The 14106-nt window shown below is 42.9% G+C and overlaps 1 protein-coding gene and 1 long non-coding RNA gene across 4 annotated transcripts in view; one reads left to right on the forward strand and one right to left on the reverse strand.

Moving 5' to 3' along the window:
- The window catches only part of LOC139598156 (uncharacterized), a 73336-nt gene that overhangs the window by 55145 nt on the left and 4085 nt on the right, over positions 1-14106 (forward strand). The window lies entirely within an intron of this gene.
- XYLT1 (xylosyltransferase 1) overlaps positions 1733-14106 on the reverse strand; it is a 177157-nt gene continuing 164783 nt past the window's right edge. For all 3 annotated transcript variants that reach the window (XM_071444154.1, XM_071444155.1, XM_071444153.1), the window contains one exon: positions 1733-9714. In XM_071444154.1, the coding sequence (XP_071300255.1) occupies positions 9392-9714 (323 nt within the window). In that variant the 3' untranslated portion in view covers positions 1733-9391. The remainder of the gene's footprint in view (positions 9715-14106) is intronic.

Genomic DNA, 14106 nt, shown 5'->3' on the forward strand with positions numbered 1-14106 from the left:
AGCCTCTGATTTTTAGAAAATAGGTTACAATAGATTCTTTAGCAACAGATGAGGAAATGCCAAATTTCAAAATCCTCATTGTCAAGGCAATTAAACACCTCGTTCCTGTTGCACTTGGTTTACTGGGCAGCTGTTGGAAAAGTGCTCTGCCCTAGGTCTTGTGTCATAGTGTGAATTAACCATGTTCTAGACTATAAATAATAATTACAATAAGAGACCTCAGGCATGGCAGATGCAGGGATGTGGTGATGGTGTTTCCAGCAGACAGGGAGGCACAGCTTTTCCTGCCAGTGTGACACTCTCTCAGACCAGCCTCTCCATGGGGAACTGGGATTCCTGTGCCTTACAGAGCAGATTCTCACTGAAGTCTACAAGGCAAACAAAACACTTGAGCACCTAGCAGCCTGATTTCCAACTCCCCCCTCAACCTTTCCTTTAAAGCAGTGGCCAATGACGCATTTGGAGATAATAAAAACAAAGGTTGAGGGTTTTTTGTTTTAATATGCCATGACTATTAGCAGCTGGATTCGGAGCATACTTCTTATGCCAGCTATAAATAAAACCAGGCTTCAAATTTGAAAGCAGGACTTTTTTTTCCTTTTTCTCCTCCACAGAAGATCTTTTCTTTGTGCCAAGACTAAAATATTAGCACTGTGTTCCCTCCTCTGTTTAAACAGACCTCATTGCATCTAAGTGCCAAAAAAGTGGAATTCCTGAACAGCAGGTGAAAAGAAAACACAAGATCAAATGCAGTTCTGGCTGCCAAGAGAACCTGCAGCACGGCTTGGGGGTGCATGAAAAGTCATGCAGCTCCTTGTGCTGTCAAAGACTTCTGGAAGGTCATCAAGGAGTTTTTCTCAAGCATCCCACATCAAAAAGCTGCACAGGGAGACAAACCTGCAATACATCATGGGGATGGTGCTAAAGATACCAATCATCCACTTTTAGGAGAATTTAACTTTTCCCCATCATATCTATGGAAGCAGCTCTGTGTGGAGACCAGGGTATGGAAATAAATGTAAGTGCTCACACTGGGTGAGCATTAGGCAATGGCTGGTTCGTGTCCATAACCCAGCAGGGAACTATGGAAGAAATGTGTCTTTCTGAGCTCATCCTTGCACTAAAGGCAAAGGACACATATTTTGCTGCTCTTGGAACCAGCCAGCCCTTGCATTAATTTGTATTTCTGCACCCAGCTGGACATCTGTAAGCCCAAGAATCTTTCTCTGGCTGATGCACCCTTGGGGACACAGGGAAGAAACTGCTCCAGCACTGCTCGTGGTTAATGGCCTTCAGGAAACACTTCAGCTGAGCTCCTTGTTGATCCTTTGCCTACCATTCCTTGTCATCACTGGAAAAAGCAGAGAGGCTCTGACACAAAAGCAGACATCTGGGTTTGAAAACAAGAATTTGGACGTTTCTCTGGGTCCCACTGTGCTGGCAGTGGTGGAAGTCCTGCCAAGTTCATCCACCTTCCACCCCTGCCCTGGGGGCAGCACCCAGGTGAGGCTGCAGCACTGCCTGTGAGCAATGACAGATCCCCAAAAGGTTTCATCAGTGCTTCCCCCATAGTGGGTGTGGCTGAGAAATGCCTGACCAGGCAGCAGCACTGGGATCACAGGCTGGAAGTGCTCAGGCCCATTTTCCCTCCTAAAAATCACCGAGCAGCAAAGTTCTTTCAAATAAGACACACATGGGTGGTGTTGAAAATAATACAAAGTGCACATGCTCCTAAAGACAGCCTTTTTTTTTTTTTTTATTTTAAAACTCTGCATCTGAAAACACCGTATGACAGAAAGCATTATATACACTGCAGTGTTTTTGGTATAATACAGTATTTCATACATCCATTTCTTTTTCTGCAAAAAAATTTGCTTTGTCGGACAAACAACCAAACTCCCATTGACAAAGAATACAGCTAAGGCACATTGTTTCTGCTAAATGAAAGACAAAAGGGTGCAAAAACGGGTAGTGCAATAATTGCTGAAAATCACATTCTACTACAAGAAAAGCATTCTGACTTTGAACTTTGATTACTGGTCAATTTAAGACATTTCAATATCTCATAAAATACTCCTTTAAATAAATAGCAAAATATCTACATCTTTCAGTGTGTTCCATTTGAATTTCCAATTTTTTTTAAACTTTTTTTCCCTGTATATACATGGTTTTCTTTTTTCTTATTCAATAGATTACAAAATATTTCTGTACAATTTTATGCATATTATGATCTATAACAAAATAGTTATTTCTTAAAACTATATTACCACCAGTCTTTGAAAATGACAGATTAGGAATAACTTATTATGGACTATGTTAGGCAATAGAAAAATCCAATCAAATCAAAACAGAACCAAAAGGACAAAGTCAGAAAAATAATTTCATTACATTGAATTAATTATTTTAGTTTCACAAATCTTGTTTTATATGTAAACCCTTTTCAGTTGCCTTTGGGTTGTATCCACATATGAATACCAACATAGGACAGGATGTGGGATTCCTAAAAGCACTGCAGACTGCCGGGAATATTGGTGCTACTCACTGAAACATTACACTTCTCATGGAGGAAAGTATTAAAGAAACCCAACATAGACAAGCCTTAGCAGAAGTCATTGCTTCCTGCTAACTGTGACAACCTTTGAAAGAAGCTCCAAATGCCAGATTTTTGCAAATGCATTTATGACAAAACAACCATGTTCTAAATGTACTGTTTGATTCCCAACCAACACCCAAAATCTGGCCCTATGTGGTGATGTCCTTCAGATTTAAAGACCATACCATTAAGAGGATATTTCTTCTCCCAGCTACCAGTACAAATCTGAGGAAAGCTACTACAGCATGTTAAAATGAGTGAAATTACTCTACAATTTGTCTTGTGCAACTGAGAGCAGTCTGTCCTGTTGTAGTCTGAAGATAAATTAGAAGTTACTAAGTTTGTACTTAGTATGTAATTAAACCAAGTTTCTTATCTACAGTGACTTGCAAGAAACAGAGCTCATAATTTCCTAAGGTTTATATGAACGTCTGAGACTTCCTTTTGCCCGAAGGGAAGGTCATTTTCTTTCCTTAAAGACTGCATTTTTAAGCAATTTCCATTGTATTTGTGAAGTGTAAGCTGACAGCAACACAACTGAACTGTAATAGAAATCTCAAGGTGCCTTTTATTCATTCCGCAACAAACAGAGAAAGTGAGCAAGACACAGACAACACCAAAGTTCCTAACACAGTTTAAGGCCACATTTAGAAAGGATGGAAGTAAGGCTTTCTTTAAGGGGCAACACACTGGATGCCACAATGGGAACAGACACCGAGTGATCCAAAGCTGATAGGATTCATCCACAGAAAAGCTGAAACAACACCCTAGTTTTGGCAGCAGGTCTGTGCCTTTTTTTGGATCTAAGCAGGAAAATAAAATGAAATGCCATAGACATCCTCCTCTGGAATATTCCCAGCAAACTGAAGGTGCTCCCTTAGCAGGAGTGCTATTGTCTCAGTCAAGGGTGTTAATTACAACAGAACCAAAGACAAGCCGAGTCATTACAATATACAAATGCAGCGCCATGAACCGCGCCTAGAATCGTCACTCTGGTATCAGAGGCACCTGTACAGTATCTTGCTGTTTATTTGGCAAGGTTACAAGTAATACTTCTAGGTTGTAACAAAGTAGAAAGAGAATTTGCATAGATTGTACATTCAGTTCAAGGAGATTTCTGGTACCTTTTTTGTTGTTCTCAGGTAAACGTGTTTGCAGACACAGTGAGGTAGCAGCTGTGGTAGCACCCATGAGCAAAAGAAGGTAACCAAGGCAGAAGCAAAGAGCAGAGTGATCAACACACTACTGTTAGTAAGAAGGAATGGAATCAACGTGGTACTTGCAGTGTCACATCCTGAGGGTAACTGCTTCCAGCCCCACACGAAACTGAGACCCCTGAATGCTGCCCTGGTCCTGGGCAGCACAGGCTGTAAGGCCTTGTAGCTCGAGTTTAAATGCTCTCAGCCTGATTATTCTTTCCCTTACTGTGATGATGGTGGTGAGGGTTTTGAAGGTCAATCTCTTCTACAATACACCTTTGTGGGGAATTACAAATCAGGGTGTTTGCTTGCCTTTGAAGATTCTGCAGGAAAATGTGCTGTCCTACAAATTCTTTCTTGCTGTCCTCAATCTTAATTCACATTTCTTTGGCTCCTCTGTGCCTGGCTGCAGCAGCAGCTGCCCTCAGGGCTCAGCAGCAGGTATTCCTGCTCTCAAGAACTCCTCCTGGGCCTCTGGAAGGGCAGTGTCCTCTCTAACACTGCATCACTCCCAACTCTCTGTCAGCATCATCTCTGGAGCTGCCTTGGCAGAAGCCTGAGGGTTTGGTTTGGAAAGTGTTTTTTACATGAATTTTTCATTTTTTCAAATTGTTTTCAATTGTCATTTAATATGGGCTTAAGTTCTACTAATCCTTAAGACCACATTGGAGGTCTTGAATGGTAGAAATAAAGACACATATGGATCATTATCTTTTCACAACTGGACTGAAGCAAAGGCCAGTGGGAAAGGTTGCCAACCATGTCCCACCAGGTCTGTCTTATTCTGTTACTGAAATATCAAATAACCAAATCTCCTCTTACATATATCAGATTCTCAGGCCTGAAAATCAGGACAAGGTAACTGCTGGCTTCCACCAACTCCTTCCTGTGTGCAAGTACTGAACTGACTGAAGGCTGCTTTGAAAAGCCAACTTTCTGCAACTTTCTTCATCTGCAGCTGGGTTTCTGAAGAAGCCTAGGGTATTTAGATCAGTCAAGTATAAAACTTCCTGCTCTATGGAAAGTGCTGGAGTTGGCCAAGGTTTCATGTGGCCAACTCCTGAAGCTTTGGGAGCTGGGAAGATGACAAGGAGGGTGTGTCAGCCAGAAGCAAGATGGCAATTCTCTGATGCTCTGATGAAAGAGAACTAGAGAAATCCACAGAAAGCTGGTCCTCATTGCTGGGCCACAAGAAACATCTGGATCTTGTCTGTCAGGATCTTGTCTATCTTGTTTACCAAAGCTGAGATCTCAGGGCATCAATGGTTTTTAGCCTTGCTGTCCAGAAGGAGCCCAGTTTGTTCAAAGGTTTGTTGCAAAGCAATTGTGTCAAACTTTTGCAAAGTTTCAGCATCTTCTCTACCCTTTCTCTCTCCCTTAGGTCAGGTTTACACTATCCCTGTTCTGATTCACTGACTTCACTACTGTGCTCACTACAATCATGGCTAAGGGTGATGGAAGCCTCATTAGGAAGGCAATTAGTGCTGCAGGAGATGGAGGGAAAGTGAATGCACATTAGGTGGTACTTTTGAAGGTGCTGCAGGATCACTGTTAATACACCATTAAACAACTGTACAGGCATTGTGCACTGAAGCCAGTACCCAGGAAAGTCAATTTGTAACACACGAATGCACATTCCTGTATCTCTAGGCTTAGCAATAATGAAGGCTTAACAACAGAGATACAGAGGGACTTTCTTGTATAACATGAAGGAATTGTTAAAATTCTCTGCTTGCTGAGAGCACAAAAAATGAAGACATAATTTCAATTCTAAAAAAACCCCCCTTGAATATCAGAAAATGAAAATGCAAATATTACTACTCAATGTCCAAATGTCATCAAAGAAGGAATTGGACAAATGTGAAAATAAACTGTCATTTGAGCTATTTCGTTTAGCCTTGGGGTTTAACATTACCATATAAACAGGTTTGCATAACGCTGAGCCTGACTTTGGACATAATTCATTAAATCACATATGTAGTTGTTCTGCATTTTGCCACATTCCCTTTCTGTGTAGTACAGATTGATCACAGGAGTGTTACATGGCTGTCATGCAGAATGGGCAGGGAATTTAAACAATTTAAACAAAGCAAAGCATTACACACAGAGGATAAATGTGTGCATATGGAAATAGAAACCCCTCCCATTGAAAGGAATTTTGATCAAAGCAGGCTTCCAGCTGGGATCCTGTTCAGCAAGGACTGGCCAGTGTTACTGGAAAAGAACACCTGCACATTCAGGTGAAGATGCATAACTCTTGTGTTTTGTACCAGCTGTGGGTCCCTGCTCTGAACTCTCCTTTTCACCAAATGTAAGATCTGTGAAGTTATTCTCTTCTGACCACTGAAAATGTTCTTCCCAGGCTCCCAGTGCTGCCATTTCAAACCAGAGAAGCCACTAAGCAGGACTAAGTTGGGCTTAACAGCATCACCTCAGAGACAGCTCTGATCCCTGATGCAGAGTCTGGCTTTATATGTTTTTTATTCACAACTCCTGGACTTTGGAACTCAGACACTGAGTCTCATATATATCTTTTGGATCCATGTCTGCATAACAGCTATAGTAGAGGTGGCTGTTTAGGCCCAAAACTGGGGTCAGTGACACTGACCCCAGAAGATGTTCCAAACATAGCAGCTTATCTTTTGATGACTTCAAACACATCTTTTGATGACTTCAGACAGCATTTACCCCTAGAATACTGTCATACCCTTTATTTATGCTGGACTTGACTCTGAAATCCTCATTTAGCACTAGCACTCTGGAAGTTTTGCCTGAGAAAGGACTGCAGGATCAAGCCCTTCAGCTCCACATCCTATATTTTAACAACAGCACTGGAATTGCCAGCTTGCTACAAAACTTCACTGTTTAAATGCGTCTTGCCTTTCAGAAAATAATCTCATATAAATTTTCTTTGAGATATTTTAAACCTAGCATATAATGCAAATGGATATATCAGCAACCATCTGTTTTCTTTCCCTTTTTTGTACTAAAACAAAATAATTTGCACCTTATTTTTCAAATGATAAAAGTGGCAGCTTTTTTCCTAACCGCAGAAGACGTGATTGTCGTCACCTTCTGCTTGGTCTAGTTAATGAAAACTTACAAAAAAAGCACTTAAAAACATTCCTGCTTAAGAATAAAAACATCAGATTTAAAAACGAAGTTATCTGCATGCGTGTGCGTGGGTGCACCCCTACACATGTGCTTATGTGCAAGACAGACTGAAGATTTTGTGGCTACCTCAGGAGTCTTACTGAGAACAAGCACTGCCTGGGCTTGTTAATAGATTTTATTGTGTGCCTTAAATGTGACCTTCTTCATTTAATCTGCAGGGCTTGGACCATGCAGTCACCATTGCATCAGTGTGAATAAAGCCCTGGATTTCACAGTGAGGATTGGAGGTCCCCAGAAAATATGAACTTCACAAAGGAATGTTACATTAAAACAAGCACTGTTAAAAACCCCTACTGAAAAAGTAATAACACTGTGATTCTATTACATAAACCTGTTGGCAACCCTGGTTTCACACACGCTTGCCTCTAGAGCTGGTTGAAAGCTGGAACATTATCTTGACTGGAATATTCCAATCAGCTCTCATTGCTACAAACTTTCCTAAAGCTACTGCTCATGACTGACAAAATCAAGACAAACAAAGAAAGGGAGGTGTGAGGGGAGGAAGGCCTTTTCTTAATAAAGGCAGCTTCAGTTAGTAAAATAACATAATCTTCAAGCTGCAAAAGCAGCACCTACTAATTAGTCATTGACTAAAACATAAATAATAAATACCTAAATTGTTCCTTCTATGCATCCATTTTTGTGCCAGATAAACATTTCAATGCTCTGCCTTAATGCCAGCACAGCTGACACCACAATTTCAAGTCCAAAGCAAACTGAAGTAGCTTTAAACCAATATGACAGAGATACTCCAAGCCATGGGGATCTGTGTGTTACAGTCCTACTGCAAGTGTTGTTTAAAAGGGAATTCAACCTTCCTGTGAGACATGATTATGGAATGATCTAAGGGTCTGTTTCCCTCCTGATGTGGACACTTCACTCTCAGCAGAAAGCTATCCATTTGCACACAGAAGGGTGAACAGATACCTTCCTTTATTGCAGCAACAGGACTTCTTTCCTAATTAACCCAATGGCTTTTGATGGTCTTTTTTGGTTCTGTTGCTAACTAGAGATTAACACAGCAACAGCAACAAAGTGCATGTTTTTGCTAATGTAAAACACATTCGTTGGAGATGAATTTGTATATAAAACCTGTATTTCAAAAAGTTTTTGGAATGTAAATTAATTTTTCCCTCCTGTAGAAAATGCAGGTTGAAATGATGCAAAAACATGACTATTTAAAACAGGATGCAGCCTGCTAGGAATTCTGAAGACAGGCAAGGGTAGATTGTTGACAGAATAAAGTAAAAGCATGGAGAAACATGACATTGTTCTCCTTCCCCTGGCTTTGGGCAGTGACCCACATCCTGCACAGCCTTCCAGCTGCCCTGGCAAAGCCTGGAAGGATCCTTCTTTAGGAAGAGATGAAGATCTGACACCAAGGAAGGGAATTAGTGTTAAGACTTACTAGCCACTACTCAAATTAGGGAAGAAACCTGTTGTTGCTGATTTAGGTCCCAATTTTACTATTTTATTGGTTTACAACTCCACTGTCTGAGAAAAAACTCAGCTCAGCTCATGAGCAAAGGGCGTGAGCAGACACATCACAACCCACCCCAGCCTATACACACACACCTGTGCTCTACTGGCAGCCTGTGAAAATACTCAGGTACTGGTTGCTTCCAAAAATGCCTGCAGATTTGAAAGGGCTGAAATTCAAAAAACTTCTTTGTTCTTTAATAAATACTCTTAGTACACTGACCCTGAACCCCACTGCATGAGACATAAAAGACTACTATAGCAAAAGACTGGTTTCATTTAGAGTTTATCGCTAAATTTGTGTGAAAAAAATCTCTGAAAGGAATCTGAAAGTTTCTGCTTTTGCTCCTTCTCTCTAACTAGGATAAAGACATCAGCTGTGTCCAGAATTACTTTGTGTTATTAAAAACCCAAGTGAGGCTGTACCATAATTACTTCACATTCTCTGAGGTCATGTGGCCATACAGGCTTCAGCCTGCAGGAACCAACCTCCCCAGAAAGTATAAGTAGAAGGGAATTTTGATGTGATTTATTCATTATAGCAAAATAATGAAAGCCTATGAAACAGCAGAGGCACAGACAAATTTATTTAAAAAAACCCCTTTAGCAGCTGCTCCTTCACTGCTCTCCCCATGGCTTGGTGCTGCTGTTTCCAACCCCACAGGCTGGTGGGTGCAGTGGCACCTGGAATGGGACAGCACAGGCTGTGGGATGAGGCCACGCTCCCAACAGAGCTGATGGAGAGGGCAGTGCCAAAGGCCTTGTCAGAACTTCGGAACTTTTTTTTGTTGTTTTGGTTTTGTTTTTTTAAAATGAATTCTATTACAATAAGTAACAAAAAAAAATGTAACTTCCCCTTAGGTTTCTAAAACCTGGTGTGAGATTCACAGAGAAGCAAGGTTCAATTCCCTTTTAAAAACCTACGGCGGGCAGAGCTCAGCGGACGCTACCTCAGGCGGCCGTCGGGTTTGACGGGGCCCAGCTCGGACTTGGGGTCGGGGCTGAGGGAGCTCCAGGCGGTCTGGGCACAGCCCTGCAGCACGGGGCAGGCCGTGGGCCCCACGCTGCACACGTCCACGGCCGACCAGACGCCGCTGACCAGCGAGTCCACCCAGGCGTCCAGGCGGGCGCCCACGAGCCCCGCGTTGCGCTGGGCCTGGTCGGCGCGGGCGGCACTCACCGGGATGTTCAGCACCGGGTTCAGGCCCTGGAAGCTCTGCTCCATGTACGCGTTCTTTGGAGGCCCGCTGTGCAGCTTGATGGCTTCCTCTGGAAAGGAGCAAAGCCCAAAGTTAGTGCATTGAAAAAGCCGCCGCTGAGGGTCTAAAGGTACATTCAACAAGAAGAGCAAGGGATGAGGGATGAGCTGTAGCCCATTTCCCACACATTGCACGCCAGGGGTTGTGCTCAGCTTTGGCACTCCTCGTGCTCAGTACTACGGATTCTGCTCACTGTGATTCCCATCCTGCAAGTGCTGCCTTAGCAGGCAAAGCTCTGACCCTGAAAATAGAGCCACCCTTATTATCAACACATACAACCAATCCCCAGAGCTGCAGGACATCCAGGACTGGCTGCACCTCAAAATGAGGAAACAGTTCAAGGACACCTGGTGCAAGAAGTCTGCCAACCCCTGTCAGACATCCAAGTGCTATCATTGATTTGTCTAGAAGAAAGAGCCAAGATCTGAGCCTGTTTTGTTGTGGGTTTTTTTTCCCTAAACAGATGAACCTTGCCCTGCTGTGGAAAAGCCAGAACATTTGTTCTCTATCTGCCTACAAAACCCAGGTGGTTCCATTTGTGGCACTAAAAGGACAACACCATGGTCTTGGACAGACCAGACCATAATGAAACACACATAGCCCCAGCATGATTCCTGGAAGTGCTCCAGTCTCACTGGGAAAGTAGTCTCCTGTGAGAGTTATATTTTCAAGCTCCTGTGCTGAACAGTAGATCACAACCATTCCCTAATGACACTTTGCATTGTGGTTGCTTTCCTTACCCATCTCAGCAAAATACAGTACAATAACCCAAATTTGCAATATGGCAGTAAAAATCAGTGTCAGGCTGTGACAATTCTTTCAGAGACCTAAACTGGACGCTGTGGGTCAGGCAGCCCCTGTCAAAGGTTGGCTGACTTCTGAGAGTCTGAGTGCACCAAGCTGCTGCTTATAAAATCAGGATGAGACCCTTGAAAAATGTTCACCGAGTGCCTGCTGGGAGCAAATTTCCAACCATTTCTTTCCGCTCTCAGCTGCCTTCCCCAGCATCCTCACTCTGGCAGCACAGAGGATATGTTTAGCTCTGCCAACAGACACACTGTCTAGAACAGAAAATGGGCCCATTCAGGCTGCTCCAGGCGAGGAAAGCCACCGCGCTCAGCGAGCGTCAGAGGCCAGGAATTACATATTCACAGCTACAATTCCTTCCACATGTCCTTGCTGCTTGCACTGCAGCCTGACACTGAGTCCTTTCTTCCATGCAGAGGACAGCATCTCAGGTGCTGGAAATAAATCCTTGTATTTATTTAGAGGGAAAAAGGGTATAATTGGAGCTTTGCTATTACATTTGCAAAGTCTTTAATGTCAAATACTGTGCAAGTCCTTTACTTCAAATCCCCAATTAAAGTGGTTCAGCACACGCCCATCACCATTATACATCATTTAACTGTTCCTGCATTTATCTAAACCCTTCTTTGTATTTTAAATGGCAGATACACACAATAACCTGTAGTCAAAATGAGTTCAATCTGTGCACATGTGTCAGAAATGTGCTCTGCCAGAGCACTGCAGTTAAAGAAATAGAACAAGTACACATGATTAAATTTCCTCCTTTGGAAGCAATTAAATATGGAAGACTGTTTGTCAACATTTTAGTTAAATAGGAACGTTCTGAGTAAAAATTCCCAAATAAATAAGAGTTGGCATTACTAGCAGGATCATCTGATTGAAACAGGCAATTCAGCAAGCTTGTTGAATCAATGCCTGTTGCACATGTGTTTGATGCATGGAACAAGAGAGATCTTTATTCAGACAAGAAACAGGATGAAATGGAACTTGCTGTTCTCTGTGGCTCAGCCTTGTACATGTCCCAGGTCTCAGGACTTGGTGGATTATCAGGATTGGAAAGGATGGAACCTGCAGGACTCAGTGCTGGGCAGAGCAGCAGAGGTTGTGTTAAGGCTACCACTGCCCACAGTGAAAGGTGCTGCTCCAGTGAAGACACACAGAGAACCCTGACCTGGTACAGTGGGGACTGCCTGCCCCACAGCAGAGCAGCACCCCAAGGTAGGTGTCAGCACTCCTAGAAAGGAAAAGCTGGGCAACAGCAACCTGAGTGCAGAGTCACATGTACTCATCAGCAGGAAATGCTGGGGACCAGACCCAGAGCCCTCTCCTGGAGCCTCCAAGGCTTTGTCAAACAGTTCAAAGCAGGAAGCAGAGAGGATGCTGCTCATCTGAGCAATGGCAGATGGGCTGTTCCTCTTTGCATTAAAGGAAAAATGACAGAGAATCATGATTCCATGATTTACTGAGCTGGTACAGAAGAGAGACAGTGAGGCTCCCAAGCCCTGATATACTGTAAAAAAGGAGGCTGGAGCTACCGGGTGTTCTCTTGAAGCACTGACACTTCAGTCAAGTGTCACGAGGAAGAGCTCATGAAAAAATAATAATGAAGAATGTAAGGCTTGCCTCTAAATATTTAGACATTTAAATCTGTATGGCTAGCACAAACAACACAAAATTAGCTGAATTGCAGACATTAAGCCAGACATTTTGTGCCTGCCCTTTGACTTCAGGAGGATGTGTATCAATGCAAAATATATTCCTCTGACTTGAAAATATAAATTTGAAAAACTTGATTATTTTTGACCCCTATTTGTATTTGCTCTTCACCCATATGTGAGGACACATTTCTCAATTGACCCTTGGTCTAACTCTTTTGGATTAAACATGCAGCCTATGGCCAGCCATACAGGCTGGGATTTCAGCATTTTTGTGTGGGTTTGTTCATCATTTTGCAGAAAAAGCAAATTAGTTTAGACAGACAGCAGGCTAAGGAATGAAAAATGTGGTTATCTTGGTACACATTAAGGCACTAGACCTGTGGGTTTTTTAAAGAAACATGAACGTACAGCTTTATTTCTTTACTTGAATTGTGTTAAAACCCTCTGGCAAAGAGGTAATTTTTTATTGACATTTTGTTTGTTTTCTCTTGCAGCAAACAAGACAGTGCTGCATTTGCTCATTGTGGAGCTAATCGACTCCTTGTCAGCTGGATCTGAACTAAATTTCAAAGCAAATCCCTGTCTTCAGGGTTTTTCTCAGAATGATGATTCCAGGGCATGTCTGCTCTTCTGCAGTCGTGCGCCTGCCTGCTGCTATTACTGCGTTTATCAAGAACATGTCATGTTACCTCTGGTTAATTTAAAGAAATCACAGCAGTTCTGACACAAGTTGCCACCCACTTTATAATCGGTATAGATGCAATTAGAATTGATTGAGCCACTGCAAACAACCAAGGGCAAAACAAAGGTTTCCCAGTATCTGCTAATTGAGATGATCTATAAATATGGATTAGGTCAAAAGGCCGTGGAGGTGCCTGAGTGCATCACCCGTGTCTGCTAATGCTGTCAGCCCTTGAAAGGGGGCATAGGGACCAGGCACTGGTATTTCAGGCTCCATGGGAGCAGCAAAGATCAGCAGCCCCACGTCCAGGACATGCCATCAATCTGGGAACAGAGTGGGAAAGCAAAGCAAAAAAGGAAGTTGTTCTTTCTCACTTCTCTCCTTGCTTGAAGGAGGAAGGGCTTTTAATGTATTCATTTATTTACAATCCAGGGTTTACTATCATCTTGAGGTTTTGGGGCTTTTTCTGCCCCAGAAGTGAACCTGCTACTGGCTCACAGTAACCTCTTTGGCTTTAATGGAACAGGTACCATCCATTAAATGGATGACAACTCATTATTGGCACTCCAGCTGGGAGAGTGCTGGGGAAACTTTGCTGTGAATATAAACTCAAATTTATAAATGAAATTGCTTTGGCTTTTCCTGTTCCCCTCACTGTGACCCTGGGAGTCGATCACACTTGGCCTTTAAAGAGCAGGGAAGGGGGGAAAGTGGGATGATGGGGATGCAGAGACAACCTCTACTGAATTTGCTGTTTTCTTAGGATTTGAATCTGCTGGGTAGCTTGGATTACAGTCAGTGAGCTGCTACCTAAGTGCTCTGAATGACACCTGTTTTCTGCTTCTGCCTCTGCAGTCCTTCACAGGAGAGCTGAACATTTGGCTTGAGTCTCCAAGTACTCAAATTCTGGTTGCCTAAAGCTGCCAGCAAAAGTCCCCCATTCCTGTGTGATCTGCCAGTGATCTTACACGGTTCTGCTCCCTGTTTTGTCTTCTTCACATCCCATTCCCTCTTTGTCTTGGCACAATTATTCCTAGAGCATCCTGCTGGTCCTTGGCAGCCCTCCTGTGTCTTTACAACAAGCGTGGAGCTCTTGGCTTTGACACACTCAACCATATGGTGAGAACCTCAAAATTGTTGTTTAGAAGAATAAACTGGAATCTGTCTGTGCAGGAGGTAGAGGGAAGGAGACTCTGGTGGAGAAGGTGAACCTGATTTCTCCAAATGATTTATCACAAATGAACCTAATTTCCTT

This window comes from Agelaius tricolor, unplaced genomic scaffold (assembly GCF_023055355.1).
Source record: "Agelaius tricolor isolate 1412-34295 unplaced genomic scaffold, bAgeTri1.0.p SCAF_19, whole genome shotgun sequence".
Taxonomy (NCBI): Eukaryota; Metazoa; Chordata; class Aves; order Passeriformes; family Icteridae; genus Agelaius; species Agelaius tricolor.